At 39.9% G+C, this 27,725-nt stretch overlaps 3 protein-coding genes across 5 annotated transcripts; 1 reads left to right on the top strand and 2 right to left on the bottom strand.

The window, feature by feature from the left end:
* The first annotated feature begins 3,682 nt into the window (after nt 1-3,682).
* Nucleotides 3,683-8,781, top strand: sgo1 (shugoshin 1). 2 transcript variants are annotated; one of them, XM_042435773.1, is made up of 10 exons: nt 3,683-3,857; nt 4,031-4,185; nt 4,408-4,616; nt 4,948-5,000; nt 5,110-5,174; nt 5,710-6,573; nt 6,693-6,824; nt 7,465-7,635; nt 7,968-8,088; nt 8,186-8,781. In XM_042435773.1, the coding sequence occupies exons 2-10, from the start codon at nt 4,041-4,043 to the stop codon at nt 8,343-8,345; spliced, it is 1,920 nt and encodes a 639-aa protein (XP_042291707.1). In that variant the 5' UTR covers nt 3,683-3,857; nt 4,031-4,040; the 3' UTR covers nt 8,346-8,781. The 2 variants fall into 2 exon arrangements, with proteins under 2 accessions (XP_042291707.1, XP_042291706.1); XM_042435772.1 differs by having other exon boundaries at nt 7,899-8,088.
* Nucleotides 8,782-9,278: 497 nt separating this feature from the next.
* On the bottom strand, nt 9,279-17,804 carry kat2b (K(lysine) acetyltransferase 2B). Its single transcript, XM_042435771.1, has 18 exons — nt 17,387-17,804; nt 16,262-16,388; nt 16,002-16,147; nt 15,745-15,831; nt 15,463-15,644; nt 15,176-15,367; nt 14,841-14,944; nt 14,557-14,682; nt 14,009-14,142; nt 13,534-13,742; nt 13,311-13,437; nt 13,105-13,215; nt 12,563-12,706; nt 12,353-12,467; nt 12,201-12,231; nt 11,891-11,954; nt 11,723-11,807; nt 9,279-10,826 (listed from the first exon to the last, which is right to left on the bottom strand). The coding sequence occupies exons 1-18, from the start codon at nt 17,585-17,587 to the stop codon at nt 10,633-10,635; spliced, it is 2,379 nt and encodes a 792-aa protein (XP_042291705.1). The 5' UTR covers nt 17,588-17,804; the 3' UTR covers nt 9,279-10,632.
* Nucleotides 17,805-18,285: 481 nt separating this feature from the next.
* On the bottom strand, nt 18,286-27,024 carry LOC121913501 (ras-related protein Rab-5A). 2 transcript variants are annotated; one of them, XM_042436158.1, is made up of 6 exons: nt 26,733-27,024; nt 22,932-23,150; nt 21,845-21,996; nt 21,454-21,576; nt 21,132-21,225; nt 18,286-20,942 (listed from the first exon to the last, which is right to left on the bottom strand). In XM_042436158.1, the coding sequence occupies exons 2-6, from the start codon at nt 23,095-23,097 to the stop codon at nt 20,827-20,829; spliced, it is 651 nt and encodes a 216-aa protein (XP_042292092.1). In that variant the 5' UTR covers nt 23,098-23,150; nt 26,733-27,024; the 3' UTR covers nt 18,286-20,826. The 2 variants fall into 2 exon arrangements, with proteins under 2 accessions (XP_042292092.1, XP_042292091.1); XM_042436157.1 differs by having other exon boundaries at nt 22,932-23,153; nt 26,733-27,023.
* Between the last annotated feature and the right edge of the window lie 701 nt (nt 27,025-27,725).

Below are 27,725 nucleotides of genomic sequence, written 5' to 3'. Positions count from 1 at the left end.
TTACACTATTCTCTGCATCTTAAAAGAAAACTGAGACTACACATGTCCCCAGACACACCTGGCGGATATCTGCACTCTACTCAGTGCACTCCTCTAGTTATTATTATTAATCGTCTGGGGTGATGATTGTGAACATCTGTGTGGGATGCTCAATTCTCCACAGGCTGTCAGAATTCATACCTCCCCTGGCCCCTTAACTCCCTGGCTCCTTCCCTCTCCATCCTTCACTGGATTTTCTCCTGTATTTGTCATCTTTATTTCGTTATCTCACGATACATTCACGGCTACTCTCTCCACTCGCTCACTCTTCTACCAAATTCACGCACACGTACATGCACACATAAACATATGTTAGCATTACGAAAGCCTGACATCCAGGGAATTTTTCATTCTCTGCTACCTGGAGAGAGTACAAAGGTACAAAGCTGAGCCGTACATGCCATGCAAGGGCAGCTTTGCTTGCTGTTCACGCAATAATCTCTTGGCATGAGGATGCAGCATTTTAACTTCTGCACATTGCACATTCATTCATTTCAAATTATAAAACAAAGGTGGTCACGGGTAAGTACAATAAGACTATAACCAACAGAAATTAGGGATGGAAAAAAGGATTTTATGAAACCAAACTGGAAAAGTTTACAACGTACTTCACAAAGTCTGCATTCAAATAAGTGCTGTCAAATAAAAATAAAAACTGAGGGGAATCCTGAGGCTATAAATTGTATCATGAAGTTAACTGAAGAAGTAATTAGTGGAGGACAGATTAAAATAATAGTAGAGTGAGCTTTAGTGTTGCTGGTAGGTGGATTTTGTTACCTTAAGACAGAACCAGGCTATCTGTTTCCATTCTTTATGCTAAGCTAAGCTAACCATTTGCACAGCTGTACAGATGTGAGAGTGGTATTGATGTTCCCATCTGACTCTCAGCAAAAAACAAAAGTTGAAAGTTCAGAAACAGCCATCAATTCCAGTCCACAGCACAGACAGACAGGATTTGTTTAGTTCCTGTGAGGCTTTCCGGTCCTGTTGAGGCAATGCAGCGGTATGGCATTGAGCAACAGATCAGTAAACAGAGGGGAGGTGGGCTGTGAAGTAAATGGCTCAGCAGGGTGTTCAAGAGCAGGCTGTAAGGCATAATGACCAAGCTGCATCCCACAGAGAGTCGATTGTGTGTCTGTGGCTCAGTGCTGCTATCGTCTGGGTTCAAAAGGATGTGATGGTAAAGGATTGCTCCTGAAGTTTGGTTTGTTAGCAGTGCAGTCAGACATTGGCTTTCCACACATCCAAAGTGGGGAAAAAACACATCACTTGAGAGCCCTTCTGTAATGTTGAAATATACTGTAGGATGTTCTAGTTAGAGTAATCACATTCAAACACACACTGTATACTGAATTAAAAGAGTGGAAATAAGTGCTATTTTAAGTATAAACTGGGCTGACACTCGTTCTGTGTTTTAAGTATGACTCACTTTTAATTAAGGGATTAATCGTCACATAACGCCGGTTTGAGAGGGCATTTGAAGCTCAAATCTATCACTGATTGTCAACACAATGAAGATTAAGATCCATTAAATAAACTTCTAGTTTCCTGAGCTGGCCCTGTCTTAAAGTTTGCTTTGGGGCTGATTACACAACCTGTGTTATGATTTCATTATCATAAATTGTGAGTATGGCACCGTAAGCACATTTTCCATATTAAAAAAGTAGGGCTGTGTATTTTTTTTTCCCCAGTGGAGGCGAGTGCACAGATTAGAGCTAATACTTTTCATCTGGAAGGAAAGCAGATGATCTTTTCATTGGCCAGTCAGACAGTCTGGAGAGGGATAGGTGAGCTAGACATCTGACTGGACAGTAGTTTGTCAGCTCTTAATAATGATATCAGTGCATCACATCAGTCGATAAATAGACTGCTGATAGCTACTGTTTCACAAAAAAAGGCAATGTGTTCATCTGTTTTGACGTTCATGGTCATCTTTTCATCGCATTTTTATTATGGCCAAATTTCTCTAGCTGCCACAGCACTGACTTTGTTTTATTTTAATCAGTCCTTCCTATTCTGTCCTTTTCCTGTACCTGTGATAATAAGTTTCTCTCCAGGAATCTGACAAGTGGATAGTTAGGGGTGGGATGAAATGACTGTGTGATAAATTTGTTCATTAAAGCATGGTGTCCCTGTGGCTGTCTATCTGTCTTACTTTGTTTCTCTCCCTTCCTCTCTGTTTCTTTTTAATACAGACTGACAAAAACGCTCACGCACAACACACCACTCACTCTTTCCAATACTGTGAGGCAACAGCTGTAACATTTACTTACTTTTAGCAAGAATAATACATCTTTTAGGTAAACAGAAAAGATCTTATTATTAAAACTGAGTCATTAGTAGTAATAGAGCCCATGCTAAAAATGCACACCCGCTACTAAAAAGACTTATGGTGTTGGCAGCGGTGATAACATTTAATTTATATGTCTTTGTAATAAAATTTAACTGCTACATGTCCTTACATAAGCAAAATAGAAATAACTAGGAACTGAGTGTATACTTTACCGGAGGGTCTTGCACCAAAGTACAGGCCTGTTACACAACTGAGGCACCCTGCTTAAGTCATTTGTTTTCAATGGGTAATACTGACAACACCAAGCGCCTTCTGTAGCCTCAATATGCCATTCAGTAGGCTGTCATGGACACTTTCTTGGATCTCCACTGACAGAAGGTTCAAATGGATGTTACTTTAGCTGCAGTGCCATGCAGAAAAGGGGTAAGTCTATTCAGTGCACTCTGCCAAGTAAGACATACCCTGTTTGACTTTGACTAGGGAAAGCAAATGAGATCATGAGTAGGTATTCAGTGTAATTCAATATTTATGGAACATTTAAAGCGAAAAACCTGAGCTGGGTAGTAATGGCCTCTTATGGCATGGAAGTAGGGCGACTTTAAGCAAGTTGTGTGTATGTGGAGCATGTGTGTGTATATCAGGCCCTATATAAAATAGCAAGAGAATAGGAGGCTGGACACTGGCACTTGAGCAAAATGTCAAAAGTTAAACTTAATGGCTCAAATTAAAATTTGCATTCATCCAATAATTGACTTGCTTTCTGAGTGACTGTGTAATCTTCATTTGAAAGAGCCGCGAGAGTTTCAGAAAACCCACAAGGAATATAACTCAAACACTGCCTGTCAGTGGACTTATAGATTAACACAATTATCAGCTCTATCCACATGCAGCAGAGCACTTTACAGAGCACCACTCAAGCTCTTATCTCCAGCAGTCAATTATAAATACTCAATTAGTCATTTTGGAAGAGCTGAATGAGCCTGACCCTTGATGAGCATGAATCTCATTTACATTTTTAAAGACGTTTTCTATACCTCCTCCTCCATTTCCCAGTGGTGCATGTTCTCCACTTTGTCTTGTTTGTTTCCGACAGACAGACAGACAGACAGACAGACAGACAGACAGGAAAAAAAATGAAAAGAGGCTGATTGAAACGCAAAGAATCATAATTCGACAGTTTGTGTGTGCCGTGTGTTATTCTACGGCTTACTCTCAGAGGACCAGAATATGCAGACGAATATTGAATACCAAATCAGTTTCATCTCCTCTGCAAGGAAATGTTTATTTCCTACTTTACATTAGCGCCACCTAGCGAACCCCCCATCTACATAGAGGAAGTGACGCAGTCGAATTCCAACCAATCAGTGATCGCGGCTCACAATTCGAACGTCAACTCGCTCAGAGAGACAGAGAAAGAGTCGGATATTTCGTGATAAAATGGCTTATTTCGCTGCCTAAATAAGCCACAAACGCATGTTGTTGAAGCGATATACAAACCAAATTGCCTGGACGTATCCACATGCCGGTAGGTTAAATTTTCACGTTGCTTTCAAATATAACGGCAGCTATTGAAGATAGCCTGTGGGAGTAACTAACGTTACGTAGTGTGCTAACTAGTTTAGCGTAGCACGTTAGCGTACTCTTTTGTTTTAATAAAGATTTAGCATCATTATTCGCTAAACTGTGAACTAATCTAAGAGACTGAGCCATGGTGAAAGAACGGGCCCAGAAGAAGTCTTTCCAGCAGAGTCTGGAGGACATCAAGGACAGGATGAAGGAGAAGAGGAACAAACGGCTGGCTAGTGCCTCGGCTCCCCGCAGAGGACGGTCCAGGATGATAAACAAAAGCAGTGGTAAGGAAACCTGAGCTTATCTTGCACGGCAACTATCAGTTTGATTTACATTTAGGACTTATTCCACAATTATCGTAACTTAAATCATCAAGTATAGTATAATAATGTTGACTTAAAGGATGTATTTGTACTTTCCTAATCCATGACACAGACAGATTCAGAAGTGCAGAAGATGTGATTTTTGCCTCAAACAAATGACATCCCTCTTATGTTTTCTCCTAGTAACTAACTCCACACACACCATCCTGAAGGATGTCCAGCTGAACAACAAGGCGCTGGCCGTAGCCCTGCAAGCTGAAAAGGAAAAAGTGAGGCAGTCTAATGTTGTGATCCTGCAACTGAAAAGGGAGCAACAGGCCCTGTTCCTGCACCTGCTTCTGCTCAAAAGGAAGCTCAAAGAGCAGGAAGCGCTGGCAGCGAGTGCTTCAGAGGTAATATTAGGAGACCTGTGGTCTGTTCTTGTTCTGGATTTTGTTCATCAGAGTAATCCAGATAACTCAGTAAACTGACTTTCTGGAATAGACGCTTGGATGTGGAGAGATTTAAAACAGAGCAGTGAAAATGTTTCTCATACTGATTTCACACTTAATGGGTCTATGCTGGGAAAGTATATTTTTCCTTGTTCCCCTCTATAGACAGATGATAACTCCTGTGTCAGCTGTCAAGCAGGGTACTTACTTACTAGCCTGGCTAACATGTAAATGATTTTGAAGTTCTGTTTGCCATTATAAAAATATTTGATTTATTTGTGTCTTGATTTAGACTAAACCTACAAACATTCTTGTTGAGCCCCAACGCAATGTGGATTCATCAAGGTGATTTTTTTTTTTTTTTTTTTTTTTTAAATCAACAATTCACATAATATATAATGACATCCTTTATGCCTTGTTTGACTATTAAGATCTGTTGCCTCTCATTCTATAGGAGAAAGCGAAGCGGCCAGAAACTTGATGAGCCCAATGCATGTGAAATCTCGCCAATTTGTGCAGGTATACACACACACACACTCTAATATTTCAGGTTAGTATTAGGTATTAGCCCATACAGTTAACATATTGTCACCTGAAATATTTTATTACCATTGACTTGCAGCTATGGTCATTTGATTACTACAGTATGGCAAAGTGCATTTTGGGATATAAATATACATCGCTAATGTGTCATTATTTACTTAAAACACATAATCAGGAGGAAATTGAAATAATAAATGAAACTAAGGTTGAACACAAGAACAAACTAGAAATACACTTTTTTTCTAAGTACACCTTTTCAATTCAATTGAGGTTATTCCTCAATTGAAAAGTATCCCTCCTGATTGATGAGCATCCTGTCCAGGCCATGATTTATATAGATAGCCAGGAAAGTTATTCTTTGACCAATCCACACTCAAATTTGAATATAGGCAGTTCTTCTGACCATCTAGTGTTTACTGGTATCTTCACAGTATTTTATTAAAACATTGCATTCATCCTACAAAATTGAACTATTGTAATAATAATGTTGATTTTGTCTTTTTCCTCACAGACCCTCATCCCTCTAAAATGAATGGACAACGTGAATGCAACAAGCAGGTTACTTTGCCATCTACAGTGGGTGTGAGGCGCCGACATGCCGATAGAAGGAGCACAAGAAGGTCTGAACGTGTGCGAGACCAGAGGTCGTTTAGTGAGGGTGACCCTGTTGCTGGTTTGGGGGCTTTAATAGCAAGTCCTATTCGCAGTGACAGTAAAAACCAAAATCAAACACAGCAAGTAGCAGAACCAGAAATTGTGGATCCAGTTGACAATGAAGAGTTTCAGCACTCTACCCCTGAACCTGTCCCACCCAAAAAAACCAACCAGCAGCAGACTAGCAGGAAACAAGCCCAGCAGCAACCCTGCACCAAACCAGAACCAGTTGCACGAAAACTCGAGAGAGGTCGCAAACCAGAGCGTGCCCCATTAAAGAAACCTTGGGAAAACCCCAAACCAAGAGCCCGCTCCAAGAGTCGGGACCGGTCCGCCACACGGGCCAAAACGGCAGCTTGTCCAACACAGGGAAATAAACTCAACACCTCGCTGGGATTTAACGACACGTTTGACTTCGACTGTGAAGAGACGGTCCACATCACACCATTCAGGGCCAAGGCTGAGGACAATCAGCCAGCCACACCCATCAGCGAAGAGCCTCCACAGGCCCAAAAAGATGCTTCACCTGCGGTTTTCAATAATAATGAATTAAGTTCATCATCACCATCTTCTGAGTCAGAGGACAGCCTTTATGTCCCACAGAAGACCAGGAGGAGACAGACCTCCCCTGAAAAGACAAAGACGATCACCACTCGAAGAGGTCGGCCCTCTAAAGTAGCCAGGCAGAAAGAAAACATCCCTCCAAAACAGGAGATCTCTGGTGAGCATTTTGATTTGTCATTTTGACCTCCAACTTCATGTTTTATTCTAATGGGATAAGAATACATACATGTAACTGGTTATAATGAAACAATTTCTTTCACTGTTTTTGTTTTTTAGTCTATAGAGATGATGAGCCGAGCCCTAACACTGCAGAGCCTGAAAAGGAAGAAGTTCGTCTCGACCAGTCCCCTGACTCTAGCTTCTCTAACAGCCCTGACCCTGCGAGGTTAGGACAGGAAAATCAACACGGTGAGTAAATGCTCAGGAACATGTTGAGTTTGTGTCTCCTATGTTACCATAGAGACTGTAAAGAACTGTGAAGAAAACATGGTACTACGCATGCGTATTCATATTGTATCTTCATCATGTCTGTGAGTATTTAGGCAGTTGTAGTGGGCAACAAATTTCACTTTATTCACAACTTTGTCCATTGCTTTTTATTATTGTCCTTCCTTCCACTGTGGATTAATGCACTTGTTCTGACAGGACATTCATTTTCAGCAAATTGAGTATTTGTTGGAATTCCCAAAGCTACATTATGAAAATATTAATGACTAACAATGAATCTAAAATTATGTCCCATAGAGGTGGTGATAAGATGAAATGCTATTAGGCCTTCAGGCCTTTTGCATTGTGATGTCAATAGATACTTTCTAAACATCCATCTGTTGGCTAGAGTTGTCAGCCAAGAGGGTTTTAGTCTGTCTGTCACATTGCTGTTGAATATCTTTCGGTCTGCATTGCATTGCAAAAAATGAAAACTCTTTGCACATTTCATTAGTAGCGCTGCTCAGAAAGTTTCTCTGTTTTATCATCATGTCCTATGATGACCTTTTAAAAACTTTGAATGGACTGAGGATGGTTATGTGTGTTTGTGCTGGTTTTCCAGAGCCTCACAGAGAGGAAATTGAGGAGGACTGTTTGCCGCCTGTCAGCCCTCTGGTTGAAGCTGAGATGATGAGAATAGACAACGTCCTGTCCAATTTTGGAGATTCCTCTTGTGAAGCTCCGTCTCTTTTACCCAACCAAACGCCAAAGAGAGTTAAGACATGCAAGAAGCGTAAGTCTATGTCTTTTCCAAAAAAAAGGCTCGTCCACATGAAATATCACAATATTACTGATAAAATATCATCGTCTTCCTGTCATGAGCCACCAACGTCTTTAAGCACTGATCACGTTTTCCTTGTATTGTCACTTCTCCGTGCATCGGCTTCATTGCATTCTGTGTTAAAGCTGTTCACTGGTGTACTCATATGAAGATGCACAACTCTGATTTCTTTTTTTTCTTGCTTTTGGATCACATCTATCTTCACGTTTCTATAGGTGGGCTTGGTGTAAGGACAGCAGGGCGGGGCTTGAGTCTGTGTGATGTGACCAATATGTCCCCTGCAGCCTATCGCAAGTTCTCCTGTGGTGGATCACGCCCCTCTGATGCCCGATGCTCCACCCCTGTTCCTGCTCGCAAGCGGCGCTGCACCATGGTGGTGGACTACAAGGAACCCTCATTACACGCGTGAGTTTACACATAGATGCTGATGTTACTGTGAATGCTTTAAGATACTGTATTATTATTATATGAATGGTTGACAATTATATTCTCATTTTGACAGGAAACTTCGGCGAGGAGACAAATTTACAGACTTGCAGTTCCTCCGCTCTCCTGTTTTCAAACAGAAGTCTGGTAGGCGGTCTGTGCAGAAATCAAGGAAGTCTACGAACGACCAGCAGCCATTTGAGAAATACAATGAGTCATTTGTTGGATGTCGCTGAAAGCAGATACTCTGTTTGTCCTCACTGAACTCTGAGTGTTTACTGGCATTATCAGTTTTAATGTGATTTCCTAGAGTTTTGACAGTTGATCATTCTGTATTTCACTCTCAAGTTTGAATTTCTTCATATGATGAAGAACAACTGTGATCATTTGTAGATTTTATTTTGTTCCCTTATTTGCAGAGCTTTATCCTTTTTATCTTCTCTCTCTTCTCCATTTCTCTTCTTTATCTTTAGGTAAATGTAGTAATGGCTTATATCTGATTGTGGTCACATTTTCCTTTTCTGTAAGTCGTCATCATACTTTTAGGCTGTATGGTTTTATTATGAGATCCTAAATACGAGTATTTATGTCATCTAATGGATTCACATTTGTATCTTCTTTAATCTTACCTTGTGCTGTATGATATGACAATAAACTTTATTGCTTCATTTACTCTACTGCTTCATACAAGTTTGTATATATTAATGGCTGTGTCAGAGTGAGAATTAAATTAAATATTATATGTGCTAATTGGAGAGGAGGTTAGTCATCCTGACAGCCTAACATCAAAGTTCAGAAGAAAGTCATCTGTTTTCTTCTAATTAAAGTCTTTCGCAAAAGAGTCTTGACAATGCCAAAACTTCAGTGTAGTGCAATTATAATTCGAAGGGTTTGACATGGTTTTCCTAATTGGACCTGAACGTCTCCTATTAAAGGCACATAAAAAGCTTTGTTCTGTCATTTTGTCACTGTGTTTGGCGGAGACTATGAAAATAACACATTTTTACTACACCGAAGACCTATAAGTCAACAAGCAACATGTTGAAATTGAGTTCAAAATTTTGAGTTACAATCTCAATGCATATTAAATTTTCATCAAAAATTAGATGGTTCCTTTCATTTGTATGTGTTTGAAGATGGAAAACTACAGACACACTAAATTAGCCTCACTTCGGTTTTATTCAGTCTATAAAATAGGCTAATACCATGTCATTAAAACCAATTGTACAAAGAGCATGAAAGAATTTTTCCAGACATTACAAAATGTATTTTTTCCCTAAAGTTTGAAAAGTACAAACACCTTTTTACAAAACAGCAAAACTACATAGTATTGCACAATCTTTTCATTTATCTCCAAAGTATAAAGTTATCAATCTCCATCTGCAGGACAAAAATAAGAAAGAATAAATTAAGACTTTGTCTTAAGCATATTTCCTTTTAAATTACAGCACATAAATAAGAATAAACTCTAGATAATTAAATTAGTCCTTAGTCAACAGCAGTAATTTATATGTAAAACAAATTCTGGGGAAAAGAAGATGCTCTTATATATGTTAACTAATAGTTGGAAAAATAAAAGTGCATTTTGATAGTCAAACTGTCCTACGTGGCTTATTGAGAAAAAAAAGATTACTTTTTTTAGTTCTGAAACAGAAAATATATGTTATATACACATTTAAAATATACAGTGGGTATAAGTGCTTTAAAATAATTAAAATCTGTACAAATTTAAAGTATGTATTCCTCTTTTGGCAGGATGAACTCATCACAGACAAACTTTGACCTCATCAACGCTGTTCACGCTCACAGGCGCTGTTCAGCACAGAACAGAGTTAAACAGACAGGAAAACCTGATCTCTCAGTCACATTCCTCACAGGTAACACTTGTTTACTGACTCCATACACTGTAGATGTGATTACTGCTCATGACATCTCTACCTGAGTCAACTGAGAAAAAGAGGCAGGGGATGAAAGTATGAAAAGAAAGGAGGGAAGAAGATGGAGAGAGGCAAAGTAAGGTAAGGTGAATCTCCAATCATCTGTCTTTGTGTTTTGCCTTTTAATGTCTAGCACAGTAAAATAACGGAAGCTTTCTGCCTTGTTTAATATCCATTAGTATTATACCTCTCACTGTCCTCTCTTTCCATGGGACCCTGGGATATGTGATGAAATACGAAGACACCGTGCTTCTTTAGTTTCATACTGGCAACAGTCTCGCAGGTCTTCAAAGAGGCCTTCCCTCGTGGCCTAACTTTCAGTGTAAATATCAGTCTCAGCTACTGATTCAGGATCTGGCCCGGCATGCATCAAACATTAAAAGACCGCTGATCTGAGACCCCTTTCATACTAAGATATGTTTCTGAAACCTTACTGCTCCAGAATCAGTAGTCCTATTCTTAGCTTGCCCATACACACAACTGTCATTTGCATTACTCACAACCTAACCATAACAGTTTACAGTCTGAGGGCCATCTCATCCTTTGTTAAGGTAAGGAGCAACTTCTTCTTCTTCTTCTTCTTCTTCTATTTCTCGATGAGGCCTGCTTCTTTGATCTTGGTGTAGAAGAATTTCTCCAGTAAGTTGGCACACTTGTAGTACTCGCTCTCTGGTGGGTTGTATTCACGACAGTTGGTGAAGATGCGCTGCATGTCGGCCATGAACAACTTCCGCGTCGTGTAGTACCTGCTCTTCAGACGCTCACTCATTGTCTTAAGATCTGTGTGGAAAAAAAAACACCCTTGCATGACTTATGTAGTTGATACTGCTTTTAAAGTGTGATACACTGTCAAAGGTTGAATATGTATGCTACATCAAACCAAGAGCTCTTTCGCTTATCCAGAAAGGACATTGTTCATTTTGGTGAAAACCCCTGGAATGAGCTAAAACTGATGTTGGACGACAACTTTTTATTCCAAATGATCCTCACTGAAACATCTAAAGCTACAAAACAAAAACAAACTAATGCAAGTGCTTTTAAAATGAATTGAAAAATCCAGAGCACAGTAAGCAGGGACTACTAGGAAGGTTTAGCGCCTCTTGTTAGAGAGACCCTAAGGCAAGGCCTCAGGGTGCAGACGCACCAAATCTGGCGATGACGCATCTGGACGCAACAGACCACTGAATGCTCTGGCTGGTGGTGACGTACTGCGAGTTGGGTGGTGCTTGGTTTTTGCTCTGCCATTTTCAACATGGTGGCCACGTCACAAACTTTCTCATTTTACAGCTAAACAGTACACTAAAGTATGTTTCTGAAAACATTTGAGGTGTAAAATAGGCAACGAGGTAACAGAATCTTGATTCACAGTTTTAGTTGAGTTTCTCAAGCCAGCTACGTTGGACGGACCTCATTTGCATAAAGTTGAGGTTGAGTCTCAATTATGCAAATTCAGATTCGGCGGTTGGTCCGTCAACTCGCTGTGCTGTATCCATCATGCACCGTGTGGTCAGATCTCCTGCTCTCCATAAAAAATGAATGGGATCCGTCAGCAATATGCATCCTCACTACTGAGCTGTCCTTGCTTGAGCCTTAACTGCAATGTTTTAATCCTCACTTCCTTACTTTTCCAAGTAAGTTTTACCGAATCAGATAACTGTGGTTCTGTGCATACATACCCATGGGGAAGCGAATGACTTGGTAGTACCCAGGTGCCTCGGTTTTTTTCACAGGCTCCATGAACGGCCAGGCGTTCTGGTGACTCTAAGATATAAAGACCATACTGGTAAGACTCAAGTGTGTGTTAGCGGGAATGTTTGTGTATACAATTTGTGTCTCTCTCTCACCTTCACATGTTGGAGGATGGTCTTCAGAGTGCTGTACAGTTGATCTGGGTCCTTCAGTTCCTTCCTGGCAAAGCAGAAATAACAGAGAACATATTGTTAACAAACTGAGGTATTCAGGTGAAGAGGGCAGTATTCAAATTGTCTGAAGTGCTGTTTTTAATTTGACATGTCCAGGTCCATGATATGTTATTTTGCCCCATCCTTGAACTTAGTCCTCCTTGCCAAATTGGGCAATACTAGTTAAGTCACTGGGTGAAGGCACTCTGCTTTGAGTCCAAGTTCATATCTTTTACAGTAGGGTCACACTTACCCTTTGCCTATGGGTTTCCAGCCAGTTTCACCTGTTAGTTAAAAAACTAAACTTAGTCTCATATATATATAATGCAAAAATGTGTAAATATGAGATACTGTTGGAGAGAGACATGCAGTATAGTATACAGTGGGAATTCATGAGTAACGTACGTATGCCAGGAATGCTCTCAATGGGAATCTGCCGTACTCCTTCCTTAAAACAGGAAAGCCCCGGATAGACTTTTCTGATCTGAGCCTGCTTCCTCTCTATCAGCTTCTTGATGATCTGAGGAGGATAAATGATAATGGTTTAAAAGAGAAAGGAGTGGAGGGACAGAAAGCACTTAAAATTTAAAGATTTAAACACACACACACACACACCTCCTTCTGTTTCTTGATGATAACAGAGAACTCTGTGTAGGGGATGCTGGGGTTGAGTTCACAGCCCATCAGTGTGGCTCCCTCGTAGTCCTTGATGTAGCCAACATATTTGGCCTTGGGAACCTTGATGTCCTTCGAGAAACCCTGAAAGAGAGGAGGCGAGATCTGTTTTTTTACTGGTGTACATCAAATGCCGTGCAACGACTACAAAATTCCTATCTCTAACTGTATCTTTTGATTTATTTTCATTGTCTGAATTTGCTGCATTTGGGGTGCAATACGGACATCTGTAGAAATATGAGTATCGTAAAACAAAGGAGATAAGAATAGCACAGTTGAAAGCAATTCCTAAACAAGTTGATTTACGATAGGAACAAGTGAAATCATCTTCGCTTTAGGCAGTTGTTTTTACTTGTTTTATTACAGATCTTTTTTTTTTTTTTACGTCATGTGAATTTTATTATGTTTACACAGAAGAGTCAAGAAGAGAGAGTATTGCATCATATGACTAAAGTAACCGTTTGACAGACATAACATATTACCTGTTTCTTGAAGTAGCCAATGGCATACTCATCAGCATAAGTGAGGAAGTTGAGGATTTCGTGCTTAATGTGGTATTCCTTCAGGTGGTTCATCAAGTGCGTTCCATAACCCTACAACCACACAAAGGTTAAAACTGACCAATAAGATAAATAGTAGCTTGAATTTATAAAGACCCACCAAGCTGAGAGGCAGGGAGCACTCTCACCTTGACCTGTTCGTTGGAGGTGACAGCACAGAAGACGATTTCTGTAAAGCCCTGTGAGGGAAACATCCGGAAGCAGATCCCTCCGATCACACGACCATCCTTGATCAGTGACAGCGTCTTGTGCTTCCTGTGAAAAAAATAAAAAACAGATAGTCAGAATGAGCTTTCACTATAGCTGTCTCTCTAAATGTGACAGATGATGATAAAGTCAGGGTACACTTACGGATCAAAGACCAGCCGTGTGATGTACTCTTTGGGCATGCGGGGCAGCTGATGGGAGAACACATTCTGGAGGCCGACGAGCCACATCAAGATCCTCTTATTTGGCTTCTGGTTTAGGGAGTTACCGATGACATGGAATTCAATCACGCCCCTGCGCTCCTCTAGACGCGCAGCTTCGTCACGTGCTGAGTGGGCTGACAGCAGACTGGTCTGCGTACAATGGAAGGCATTAAGTCATTATCACTTTTATTTCCATAATTAAAACCCTCATAAGAAAAATAAATACTGTTTACAGACTTCATTTGATTGTAACAAACATACAAAATTATCATTCAAAAGTGGTAGTTTTTTGCTAAGTTTTATGCTAAAAATCAGTTTGATGTAGATAAATATAGTTTCTATACCAGACTCTTAACTGTAGCCAATTAGACAAAGTTTATATTATTTCTTACGTGGTTTCTGCCCTAACTGGTTACCTCGGGAATGGCGGCAGGGTCAGTGATGGTTGCCATGACTTCATTGATGAGCTCCATGGGGATGTCACCCACCACCCTGGGTCTCTTGTTTTCCTCATGAGGAAGGGGTTCTGAGGGTTTACGCTTCTCACCAACTACAAGAAAGCATGGACACAGAGGAAAATACTTGTCATTGTCACCTGTTTCTTTTATACTTTCTTATATTCTCTTATTGCACAATCTGATTTATTTATTTGTTTGACAGTAATATTGGGGTTTCTTTCATTGTTAATGCTAACCACAGTTACCCAGCATTTAAGATCAGCTGGCTGTGGATTCATCTCCAATTGTTAACTATGCATGGTGGCAAAACTGACTTACTTTCAGTATGTCAGTAGTAGTTCTTGGTTGTGTTTCACTTCTGTTTCCTCACACAGCTTTAAAGCCAATATTCAACCACTCATAAGCATGGTTAAAATGTGAAACACACCGCTAACTTCACCCTTGTTCTCACTGTTTAATGTCAGATGTTAATAATGTCAGGGTACTGACAGGTTTGACTGTAATACCTGGGTTTGGCTCGAGTACAGAAACTGTTTTCCCAGCAGGACTGATGCTGCCACAGCTGGATGGGTCCACTGACACAGGACTTGTGCTGTAGTACAAGGGCCTGGCCACAGGAGGTGCACTGATAACTACAGAGCAACAGAAAGTAAAATTAAATATAAGAACATTCTTATTCATGAGTGACATTTAGAATAAAAAGAAACAGTTGAATGATTCAAGAGGCATGTTGAAGGGTGTGTCTGTAAGGGTGTGTGGCTCTGTTGATTCCGTGAAGGTGTGGTGTTACCTGTGTGGATAGGAATCTGCCCTCCTGAGGCTCCTGCCAAGAAGTCTTGGCTCCAGATCGGAGAATTGTGGCTGTACACCTCCTCCTCCAGCATAGACAAGAACCTGAGCCAAAAACATGACAATAATAATTTAACTACATTACAAAAGGTTGTTAGTCATGCATACACAGCTACTGTGTGGTTTCATATTGAGAATGCACATGAATGAACATGCTATGTATGAGTGAGTGTGTCTGCATGTGGCTAATTGTTTGTTAGTCTGAAAATATATTTAGTTTTGTGTTTGACTTCTCTGTGTACAATCTCAGAGCTTCTGTATCTTTGTTCCTCTTACTTGGGAAAGTGTGTGAGAATGAGTGTTCGTTTCTCAGGTGGCAGCTTGTCCTTCTCTTGTCTGGCCTGCTCCAGCAACTGTTTCCTCATCACAGTGAAAACTGAACGCAACAGTGTCCTGCCGAAGATCTGGGTAGTTTCGTACCGGGGCAGACTGTCACAGAACTGAGGTACATTGCAGTAGCACAGCCATCTGTAGTGAGCACAATACAGAAATAACTTTAACAAACAATTGTACAATATCTTCATCTACTGCAAGTTTACAGGATATCTGCTATTGCGGCTTACCTGGTGTAGTTGGCTTTGTATCCAGCTGCGTCATCATTGGGCACCCGCTGGCGCCTCTGGGAGGGCGTCTCCAGCTGCCAGTAGTTGATCTGGTTTAGAAACATCTTGGCCAACTCCATGATGGTTTGACGTTCCTTAGATGGCAGGTGGCTGAATTTGTACTGGACAAAATTGTTAACCCCCTATTTGGGAAACACAGGGAAAGAGAAAATAAGTACCAACATGAATATGGACTGTTGAAGTATTGCTTTTGTATTGCAGCTGAAAAACCCATGTGATTACCTGCTCAATGCTGGGTTTTTCAAACGGAGGACTCTCCTGTGCTTCTAACATTGGTTTACCCATCTGTAGGATGGATTTCCTCAGCAGCTGAGAAATAAACAGAACAGTAGTATGAATGCTTTGTTTGTCATCACACAACATACAACAAATACATTTAATGACAGCCTTATTACACAGTTCAAGTATAGAACATTTTGATAATCAATTGATATTCCTGTGTGTTAGATTATATTTTGATTATAAAAGCAAAAACTTACTTTGAAGAGGGAAAAGTAGACCTGTTTAGTGTCAGCATCCTCCTCTTTGTGAACACATGTGTAGAGATACTCTACATCCAGGACAATGCCTAAAAGTCTGTTCATTTCCTCCTCCGAAACATTTTCTAGATGGGTCACATGATCACCTGGGACAGAGAAAGAGAGAGAGAAGTGTGTAACACAGAAGGTAATTCCCTGTCATTATCACAATGAGAGGAGATTTTCATCCATCATTACAGTTTGCAGACATGCTGACATACCCAAAGTGTGAGAACAGCTCCGGCAGGGCTCCTGCAGGTTGACTGCGTTGGACTGCTGGTCAGTTCGTGGAGGTGTAGGTGGGGGGTTCTGACTCTTCCAGCCATTACACTTACATGCTCCTTCAGCCTACAAAAAGCAGAGTCTAAATGAGTACAAGCAGGAACAAAGACATGGATAAATCAACTATATATCAAATGAACTATGTAACATTCAAAATTGACTGTCACAGTTAGCAGCAACAAACTGGCACGGATTTGATCTTTTAAGGAGAAATAAGAATAATTATGTTCTGAAAATTAAATTCATTACTATTATTATTAAACTTTGACAGTTTACTTGCCTTTTATCTTCCTTATCTGTGCATAAAAATATATAAAACACCTAACACCCCAATAGTAATATATTATCTTATTATAAATGGGCCACAACAGCATACATACATCTTAAAATATCACAGGCCGCTCATATAGACACAGTTTAATTAAAACTTTGGTCAGTATCAGGAGGTGGGGTGAGGAGGCCTGTCACCATCAGCTGGAGCTGCTGCACTGAGCCTGCGCATTGAAACAACAACAAACTCCGCCCCGCCAGCAGCTGTCACCCTGTCAAAACAAAGACCCCGTCCCTCTCTGCGGATGATACACTGCATAAACCCAATAAACCCTTTCTATTTACCACCGTGCGTTGACAGACGGCACGGGGACACCGTGAAATTTCCCGTGGAAAACACACACAGCGCACAAACACACACACACACACACACTGGGGGCTGCAGCCCTTCTGCACACAGGCAGCTATTCCCAAGAAGCAGCGCCAAGCCAATGTTTACGTTCACCAACCCCCCACCTAGACAGAAACATTGCAAAATTCAGAGGACAGCTTGCAGCTGGAGGGCCCTGTTACAAGTGCAAATAATAATAACAATTTAATAAACTGCATTTTTAATATCCCTTTTTCAATAATTGGTTCATGTATGCAAAATGAAAAAAATGAAGTGCGGCAATGGCTTCCTTTGCTGCGCTTGCATTTTGTAAACTATTGCAACCGAGCCCAGAAAATACCATTTATTATGAATACTCGAATCAATTGTTTTAAAAACTCGGCTTTCAGCAAATATCGCATACTTTGCAGGATGAATACACTCCGAGTTTTTCCAGTTTCTTCGGCCGAGGTGAAGAGCGGAGTTGCGCCTTCTTCACGGCGATTCGTGCGGATCCTCCAGCAGCGCCGGAGCCCTCCGTCCCCCCGGCTCCAGGAGCGGCTGGAACCAAGCCCGCAGCTCCGATGGCCGGCGAACCTTGCTGAATCCCAGCGGTGTCGGCCATGATTCGCACCGAACCCCGAGCGGACCCCCGGCCCGGGAAATATTCGCTCTGCCGTCCGCTCTATTCCACAAGCGGAGGATCAGACATGGCGCTCATCATTATTTTCAATTTCTCACTGTAGGCCCATTTTCCTCCGCTAGGGGACTCAAATGGGATAGGCCAATTCCAGTACAATTCAAGAGAGGAGAGGTCAAAAAATGCAACCATTTGTAGCAGAATTTCAAGGTCAATGTAACAGAAGAAGACTGGCTTGCTATACGGAGCTATTTCTGAGCACATTGTGACTATTGAATCATGGTTAATTCATGCAATTTAAAGGAATTGTTGGGATTAATACAAATAACTTTTATTTTACAGACTATATTATGATTTATGTCACATTTAAAATATATAAAATATATATAAAAATATATTAAAAAGTTGAAACCCCGAGGAGGACATGGTATCTCACCAAATTAAAAGAAAATTATTGCTCTTCAGATCTTTGACTCATACAGAACATTTGTCAGGTTAAAGGTCAGAGATGACAAAATAATAAAAAGATTTTATCAGTGTCACGTTGAGGGGAGAGGGGCAGTACAACTGTAACTCCTATAAAAGACCAAACATAAATCAGTTGAGATAAAACATAATTGCTTTCTGTGGGCAAATACCATCAAAAGTCCATGCACACACACACATACACACACACAGCCTGATTACAATAATAAATGATCAAATTTATTTCGGTATTTATTTGGTCATTACATAACAGTACTGTAAAATGCTTGCATTTAAATGTTTTCGGCTGCAATTAAGTGTTCACGGCAAAAAAACAAAAAACAAAAAACCAAACATACAATTTACATCCCTATTATGTGTTAATTCATTTATTGATGAATCACCATCGTGCCAGCTGATAGTTGTTACACTGTTCCTACAATATCTTCACAATGTTACTGAGATGTTATGGAGAGGCAGATAATTGGTTAATCAAACTATTTTGCATTCTGTCTGTGTCCTCTGGAGCTTTTACAACCAGTGTCTCTGGAAGTTCAGATCTACTTACAGGAAGCAGCACTGGACAAGGCATCATCGCCTGATGCCACTAAAAAAAAGAATTAGTGAGATGCAAGATAGAGAGAATGTTAAAAAATAAAAACCAAAATGTTTGATTTTTTTTTTCCGTTGAGAAAAAGGTACAAGACAGACCACTAAACAAATGCAATTTCATTTCTTTTGTTAATAACACTACATACATTTATAAAGACCACCACTGATTATAATTTAACCATTTGTGTGAAAAAAAGGAACTGCAACAAAACTCCAAACCCAGATTGTAGCTTTTTTTTCTGCTAACTGTACAGTTTTTTTTCTGATTATCTAGACAACGCCTTAGCAAGCATTAGTCCTGTCACTGGTAAATTGAAAAAAGGTAGACTACACTGCAACACCCTATTTACAGTATATTATTTATATATTTATATTTATATATATATATTTATATCACACTGGCTGTAATTATGACAAGATATATTCATGAGCATCATTAGTGCAAGGCATGAGTAAGACAGACCTGTAAAAAGAGTTATTGACCAGATGTACTGTATGTGTGTGTGTGTGTGTATGTAACGATGTATGGTGGGGTGTAAGTATGGGGGGCAAAAAAATCACAAGTGTGTGCACGACATAGGTGAGGGAGAGAGGTGTAACAGACTGTGTGCATGTGTGCTTATGTACAATGACGTTCAGAGGGAAGAAGTCGTGTGTGTGTGTGTGAGTGTGTGTTTGTGTGTATGTGTGTGTTCATGTGCAAATGTGTGTCCAAACATACACACATAAATGGGCACGTGTGAGTGAGTCTATGGATGTAATCTGTCACCAGCCAGCCAGCCCAGGCCTAGTTTGTACACACTGACACACAACGGTGTCTAAAGCACTTCCTAATCAAGAGAAGATGACAAATAATTATGATTTAAAAAGGTGATTATGAAGCAACCTTAACATATTGCAACTCCCCACTTTCTACCATCACTTTTGTTTTTAACCCGGTGCAAAACCCAGCAGCGGTCCAGCAACACTAACACAATGGAAAAGGTCATCTGCATAAAATAAATCATCCAAAGGCAGAAACCAAAGAGACCCAAGTATAACCACAAAGCGACGGTCAACACAAGATTTATGAAAGGACGCTGCATCAGGAGATGGGGAGGCGGTGACACTGGTGAGTGCACCTCAGGGACCCCTGCGCATTGCTGTGGTGAAAGCTGGGTGGAGCAGGGGGCTTTTGCTGTGCTGCATTGGTCCTTGCAGACACTCAAGTCACAGTGTAAATACTGTGAAACATTGCACAATGCCACTAGGGACAGCTAGAAGCAGGCATGGCCCTGGGATGAAGCCTTGGGATGGATGAAGAGAATGAACACTAGTGCTACTTTGGGTTTAGTGGGGGAAAGAACATGGAGAGCAGTGGGCAGGCAGAGAGAAAGAATCTTAAGGACTACAGTCCACAACAAATGGTTTTAAACTTTCAGATAAAAAGATCCCAGTGAAAAGGGGAGTGGAGCTTAGGGTTCCTCTCTTTCTCTCGCTCCTCCCCCCCCGCCTTTCAGATTTACAAGAATATGCTCCTCTTCTCTAATAGACTTTTTTTGTGCTACTGCTGATAAAAAGGTAAAACACAGTTTTCTTTTTTTCTATTTTAGGCCTTGTAAATATACAGGTATGTGCATCCATAATTTTGACAAAATTATAGCAAACAATAATTAACAAAATTATCAAAAACAAAAAACAGAAGACTAGAAATGCAGTAGTTAAGTCTTAAGCTATCCCAGAAAAGGGGAAGTGAGAACTTCCTCTAAATGAAACCCATATCTACACGTTAGAAGGAAGATGATGGAAGGCAAGGTGCACTAATGTCTGTAGTATCTGCTATCATTAATCTATCAATAATAATTGATAGATGTAACAAGCTAGATGACAGAGAGTAAGAAAGACTGGTTAGGAGGCTTCACCAGGTAGCAGCAGAACCATGATGGAGGAAAAGAGGCAGAGCCATGTGGAGAGATCAGTATAATGGCAATGACTTTGCTACTGCAAAAAAGAAGGGCGTGGGCACAGGCCATCTTATCTTGTTTTTAAGATAAGAGAATTGGAGAAAAGAGTACAACACATTGCATTAGTAACTGCAGTGGCATTTGGGACATCAGCCGCATTAGTTACTGCTATACAGGTTGGTTGGGAGGAAGGCGTTCTTCATGTTAGTTACTGCAGCATGGAGCCTTGGCTGGCTGGGCAGCTTCTGTCAGATCCACTCCTCGGTTCCGCCCGCTGTTAGCTCCTGCAGCCTGAGGCTCACTCTTCGGCAATCTCTTTGCTGAGGGGCAAAAAAACAAACAAATTAAAGAATATAAAATAACAGAAACTGCGACTGTTCATTTGCAAGGTGTCTAGTTAATCAGAATAAATACTATGAACAAGTATCAGTAGGATTTATTTGGCTCTGATTACCACTCTGTTACAAATGCATAGGGAATATATGAATAAAGTGTCATGAGTTACCCACCAATAGCCATAAATATCTCATTCACATTCATAGATGTTTTGGCCGATGTTTCCATGAAGAGTAAGCTGTTGTCATCTGCGTAGGACTGGGCATCCTGTCAACACAATGCAAACACCACGGGTTTCAATACCTCCTCGCACACACACATGCAAAACAAAACCACAGTTATCTAATAGATTTTCTCATTCAAGTGAGTGGGTAGGTGTTTCGAAACTTTTGGCTGGTACTGTATCTAATTAGACGTACCACGTACACGTACCAGGACCTAAGAAAAAAATAAGACTGACTATCATGACATAGTTTGGTTTTTTTTTTGTCTGACCTGGAAGTCGACAGCTCTCTTGTTGGCTAGATCAGCCTTGTTGCCTGACAGAGCGATGACTATGTTAGGGCTAGCTTGTCTTTGAAGCTCCTTCACCCAGTTCTTTGCCCGTGCAAAGGACTCCTGCAAACAGAAGAAATAGTGTAATTTGTCAATCAATCAATCAATCTTTATTTATATAGCGCCATATCACAACAGAAGTCATCTCAAGGCACCTTCATACTATCAGTAGCTTCAAAATTTCCTTTCAAAATTGGACATTTTCATATAAGCCACCAACTGTATTTGAACTACAACTTGTACACTGAATGTGGCCAATATCATGTGTACAACTTCAAGTCAATGCTGTGAAAATTGCATGAACAACTTTATCATGGATAGATGAACGTGCCTCGTTTGTGATGTCATAGACCACGATGGCGGCCTGCGCTCCTCTGTAATACATGGGTGCCAAACTGTGGTAACGCTCTTGACCTGCAGTGTCCCAGATCTCAAACTTCACTGTTGTGTCATCAAGACACACTGTCTGGGTGAGAAAGGCCGCTGTGGAGAGATAGGATAAGGAGAGGGTTGAGTCATCATAAAATAATCTATATCTACACCAAAACAATGCTCAAAACTTCTTCAAATTGTTTTGATTTTTCATTTTTATTTTGTGACAATAGTAAAGCACCTAATAGAAGGAAGAAAGTACGCCTGTCCTAAATTAGCTATGACTCTACACATGAGTAATAATAGTGATGTTATATCTCTTAAAAACACGGTAATTGAAGGCATCGCTAATCCTGTAAGGGAGACACTGACAGGTTGACGAGACTAGCAGACAAAGGGATACTTTTTGGATTTGTGAGATGAATGTCACTCTATACCCTGCCCTCATATTTCACCTTTTTTGTGAAATGAACTAGGTGTTGATTTCTGCCATCCCCTTTTCTTATGTTATCCCATTGTTTCATTTGCTTTTATTTTTCAGTTATTTTTGGTTTTTTTCAGCTCAGGTTCATCTGGTATTGTTGGTTCAATATTATTTACTGGTATAGGTGGAATATGGCTTCAAGAGAATCCATTTGCATACATGTCGTCATTACTACATGCTTTATTTACTATGATCTGTGACAATGTTAACTTATTAAGTACAGGTGTAAAGAGGGAGCCAGATATGGCTGTGAAAATTCTCATGTGTGTGATTGAAGCTTGTACTTAATTCACTTGCCTGAGTATGTGACAGTTTGACCCTGAGTAACATGAATACATGTATATTCATGTAGCCACTACAATGAAGGCTTTTCAACTTTTGTGCCTTGACCTTTGCAGGAATTCATTCCCCTTCATATTTATGACTGTTTGAATAAAGGCAAAATTGGGTTAATTCAGACACGAATACAGTATATTCCTGCGATAGCAACACTCCACCCATCTGATCTACAACCAACTGGAAGCTTGTGAGATATAGCCTGTTCTGTTGATATGAAGCTCACCTCCTATTGTGCTCTCCTGGAATTCATGGAACTGGCCCTTGACGAAGCGGAGCACTAAGCTGGACTTCCCCACGGCTGACTCTCCCAACAGCACCAGCTTAAACTGACAGATCTTGTTCCCTGCATTGGGTCCATTGGGTCTCGTAGCTCCTCCCCGATTGGCCATGACCTAGTCAGATCCCCCGGTGGCCTGAGTGTAAATCCTCACTATCAGGACTTCTGCTGCAAGAAGTGGGAGAAGAAACTGTCGGGTTTACTGACTCACCAACAAAGTAATAAACATGTATTAAACTCTGAGGAGCATCACAGCTCAGAACAAATATAATAAAAGATCTTCTAAGAATTTCCCCTCTAAAATTTGTGTGATACCAAAATACTAATAGCAACAGTTTCAACAGCAACCATTTTGTTTTAGAGCTTTCATCTGTTACTCCAATAAGCTTATTTTTCTGTTTTGAGTCAATGAGGGACTCTACAGCGCTAAAAATAGAACAAAATATTTGGTTTCCGTGATGACACACTTATGAGAGACATACAGTATTACTATGTGCAAAGAGTGGAAGTAACAGTGATATGACAATAATAAATTTGTGTGGGCTGTTAGTGGTGGTTTTAAGTAACAGCTAATATAAAATGAATTGGATATATAGCACTTGATCTGTCTAAAGGTCACATTTATAAGAATGCACAAAAAATACTTGGAAACGCTGGGGGAAAAAAAAGAGTCTCATCAATCATCAGTGTGAGCTAAACCTGTGCAGACTGCAGTACTCGAACTGTGCAAAATACAGGTCTAAGCTCTCTACTTTTTTCACTGTTTTGTCCTAATTAACGGGCCCCTGTGGAGTTTTCTTGTTAAACGAAAGTTATGTTTACATTGTGTGTGACTCACCAAAACGCATTGTGTGTAACCTTGAGGTCTAACAAGAGTGTTGAATGCATTTCCTTCCTCACAAAATATTTGCAAAGTGAACTTTTAAAGAATTTCAAACCCTGAATTGTTTTTACATCCATGTTTAATTCTAAATAATTTAGAGAGGACAGGATACATTTGCCTATCTGATGCAGTTCAACAACACTAAAAGTGCAGCAGAATAGTTAACTAGTTTACACATGTAATTTTACATGTAAGCAGATATTCAAACTAAGATCAAGCAACAAAGTCAGATGACTTGCCAAGGCCAATGATATAATTAGCATTACGTTAGCTAAGCGATTATTCATGTACTGTATATATTTACAGTCAGCATATCTAATGTTTTGATTAATATATTGTTAATGTGCAGTATCTGTATGATGGAGGATCATAAAAATCCTTAATGGGCACCTTTACTGTGGTTGGAGATGTTCTCCCATCTCAACTATTAATACATTTTGATTGGCTTGTCAGGTTGCATCTACTCTAACTGACAATCAAGTACACTCAAAATAGAGTCAGCACACTCATAGTGATCCAGTTCACACCCATTTTTTCAAATGCAAAAAATAAGTGTATGCCTCATAGTGTTGCACTTCTCTATATTGTGCAACCATATTCAATTAAACAACAGGCTTCTAAGACAAACTCCAACGACAACTCAGCAGTCTTTACAGTAGCTGGGACATCATTTCAGTCATCTGAGAAAGGAGACAATGTGTGGCAAATGATAAACTTCACCTTTAAATAAAATGAATGAATTTCAATTTTATGCACTGAACAAGCTGTGATTAAAAACGTAAATAAATTCTCCTTTAAATGTCTGCAAAAATTAAGTTATAAGTAAATGAATTTGTACATTCATTTGCCAAATTATCTTTTAAAGTCCTACATACAATTGATGAACTTCATTTTCTGTTGTAGCACTGTGGCTGAAAGAGCATCGTATAGACGTCATTGTCTACAAAAGTTTTTCTTAGCTTGGGGGAATTTATAGCTGCAGCTACAAACACAAGGAGGCATATCTCGCCCACAGCGCCTTCATGAATTTATGAATGACATTCTTAAAGAGGCAAAGAAAGCAGACCACAACCACAACAGTAAAAAAGAAAAGGAGGCCATGACATGAACCACAAGCTAAGAGTTTTATCCACTCACATTACTCGAGCATGTTACAACTGTGAGAACCTTTGTATGGATACATACCATGCATTCATGCATTGCTTAGTAACTTCTTTAGGATAGATCCGCTGACTAATTTGTATATAACAAATGCCTGTTGTCAGGAGATAATCACAGTCTATGTTAAATTTTGAAGAGAGAATCTGTCCTGAGTAAGATTTCTGGATTCTTATCCTTTACCACAAAAATTACTATGATTACTTTCACGGTGCAACCCCCTCCATCTCCCTTATCCAGGAGGCAGATATTACACTTAGTGACAAAAATACAGGACATCTTACTATACTCACATATGCTCTCTAATGCGATTACATACAATGGCTCTGCAAAAAAGTTGACCAGTGAGACATATTGTTTACAGTTTTGATTATATTATTCTTAGAGACCTATTGATGGCCTCTATGGTGAAATTTGAGGCCACAGTACTGCATATTGTATTATATTGTACATAATGCCATCCAATACCGACACCACACCATTTTTGTTTCAAGGTTTGTTGTCTATAATTGTATTAGAATGTACAGGTGCTTATTATAGTGTGTTTAACTGCTATACTATTGAGGAGATAGCTATATTTATATTCAAAACAAGGCTGCAAAGACAGATCAAATCACCTGTGTTATTGCATCAGTCATGCAGTTCATGGCTGCTGAAATTATGTCAGTCATAAATACTGTACATCAAAATATAACCTCTTGAGTACATATTAGGAGATTAAATTGCGTATAACTTTAGTTTAACAAGTCTATAAGTGAGACAACTACAACAACTTTATGCAATATGCTGGAAAAGAAAAAGTGAGGAAACCCCTGAATTATACACATTTGTGTAAACCCATGTCGCACTAAGAAAGGATCTGCTAAGTTGAAAACTAAATAGAAGGCTTACAAAGAACATTCCTATGCTTATCCTTTACATCAAGCAGGAAGAAAACGAGTACGCATGCAAGAAGAAGCTGCAGCGACAAAGCAGTCACTGCGTTTCTTCAGACTCATGACAGGGACTGTCAACAAACGCGCCGCGCTGCAAAATGCTAACGAAGTATTTGGATTCTGCTGTCATAAGTTGACTGTAAACACGCTTGCTCATGTCAGCTGTACTCATTGCATCTGTTTTGATTTTAGAGTGGGAGGCCATCTTCTAAATTGTTTTTGTTGTCAAGCTAGTCAGCTCACTTTCGGTTAGCCAACATTATCTAGCTTTCTAACTGGCCAGTAGCCTCCCTACCAGCTGAACCACAGCATATCGAAACGACACGGTAAACTACATATAACAAAAGGCAGCGACAACAACAAGCTAGTAGTTGCACTGCTAGATAACATTATTAAATTACTTTGTTGTGCTGGTTGACTAATGTTATTTAGCGAGGAGTAGCCTCAACCCCCAAATCAACAAATATAACGTTAGCTTGCTAGCACCGTTAGCCTTCCACCCACTGACCTGAATCCACCCATTTTAGCTGCTAGCTATCGCAAAGTCAACTGTCATACTGCTACTTGCTATACCGGACACCACTTAGCCGCTTGCTAATGGTACCACATCGACACCAAAGAGGTCAGATGGTGTCATTAATACGTGACAAAGGCCTGCATTCCCTTAGCTATGAAACATCACCGACATTAGCTAACGTTAGTCCCCGATGACAAACGTTAGCCAGCTGGGAACCACAACTTGTCGATTCATGTCAAGTGCGCTAACGTTACCTGAGAGCCAGACGATGTTTTGAACTTTAAACACCACCGCTGTAGTCTTTAACACACGGAACCAGGGACACTATGGTGAGGTGGTGTCGGAGAACCAAGAAAATTATTTCAACGATCCCGTCACGTCTCCTCCTTTCTTTCTTCTCGCAACTTCCCCTTAGAACCAAAACACAAACAAGCTCTTCCGCCCCCCGTGCCACGTCACACTGCACGTCTGCACACCACAGTGTCTGGGCTTCAGGATCCAAACAAGGACCTCTGTTACCCGGTTCCGAATCCAGCTGATACTCCTGTGGGTCAGATATGCTTTTTGTCTGCCGAAAATAACAACAGAGGTATACGTAGTTTACTTCAGGGTGATGCTGTCTCTACGCCCTATGTTGTTACTTACTGGAACAGTTTGCAAAATACCTTAATTAGAAAAATATATTTGGAATTTACCCTTTAAGCACTGATTGACTAATAAAATAAATTATAAAGTAATAATAACATTTTTATAATAAAATATTTGTATGAATGAATAATGTCCTCTGGTTTTGTATATGTACACTGTGTCCTGCCATTTTATTTATCTTGTTTATTTTATTGTGATTGACTTTTTGAATGTTCTCTGTATTCAATTTTGTATGAGAAACAATGTTAAAAAAATCTATGAGCTTCAGGACCCCTGTAATATTTTATTAATACCAATAAAACCAAATAAGTTTTGATGGTAGTAATGATTTATGCTATAATACTTTTCCATAAATTATTTTTAACCAGTAATGGGACTTATATATTATATGTACATTACCCTTGGTGTAATAGTTAGAGCTGCAACAATTAGTTGACTAATCGACAAGTAAATCGTTTGCAAATCAATCGTCAAATATTTTGATAATCAATTATTGTTTAGAGTCATTTTTTAAGTAAAAATGTCTCTAAAAAAGTTCTCTGATTCAAATGTGAATATTTTCTGGTTACCTTAGTCCTTCATGATAATAAACTGAATAT

The sequence above is a fragment of the Thunnus maccoyii genome, chromosome 15 (assembly GCF_910596095.1).
Source record: "Thunnus maccoyii chromosome 15, fThuMac1.1, whole genome shotgun sequence".
NCBI classification, from domain to species: Eukaryota; Metazoa; Chordata; class Actinopteri; order Scombriformes; family Scombridae; genus Thunnus; species Thunnus maccoyii.
Note: the sequence above shows the minus strand (reverse complement) of the source record. Positions and strands in the feature narration are given on the sequence as shown.

What these genes read in the sequence shown, in the direction of transcription:
- sgo1 (XM_042435772.1), top strand. Translation starts at nt 4,041, where the DNA reads ATGGTGAAAGAACGGGCCCAGAAGAAGTCTTTCCAGCAGAGTCTGGAG. An exon ending in AATCTCGCCAATTTGTGCAG is followed by an intron (nt 5,175 to 5,709) that starts GTATACACACAC and finishes TTTTCCTCACAG; the next exon opens with ACCCTCATCCCTCTAAAATG. An exon ending in AGTTAAGACATGCAAGAAGC is followed by an intron (nt 7,636 to 7,898) that starts GTAAGTCTATGT and finishes ACGTTTCTATAG; the next exon opens with GTGGGCTTGGTGTAAGGACA.
- LOC121913501 (XM_042436158.1), bottom strand. Translation starts at nt 23,097, where the DNA reads ATGGCCAATCGGGGAGGAGCTACGAGACCCAATGGACCCAATGCAGGG. An exon ending in TCTATGACATCACAAACGAG is followed by an intron (nt 21,577 to 21,844) that starts GCACGTTCATCT and finishes TTCTGTTTGCAG; the next exon opens with GAGTCCTTTGCACGGGCAAA. An exon ending in AGAGAGCTGTCGACTTCCAG is followed by an intron (nt 21,226 to 21,453) that starts GTCAGACAAAAA and finishes TTGTGTTGACAG; the next exon opens with GATGCCCAGTCCTACGCAGA.
- kat2b (XM_042435771.1), bottom strand. Translation starts at nt 17,587, where the DNA reads ATGGCCGACACCGCTGGGATTCAGCAAGGTTCGCCGGCCATCGGAGCT. An exon ending in AAAAACCCAGCATTGAGCAG is followed by an intron (nt 15,645 to 15,744) that starts GTAATCACATGG and finishes TTTCCCAAATAG; the next exon opens with GGGGTTAACAATTTTGTCCA. An exon ending in TACAAAGCCAACTACACCAG is followed by an intron (nt 15,368 to 15,462) that starts GTAAGCCGCAAT and finishes TGCTCACTACAG; the next exon opens with ATGGCTGTGCTACTGCAATG.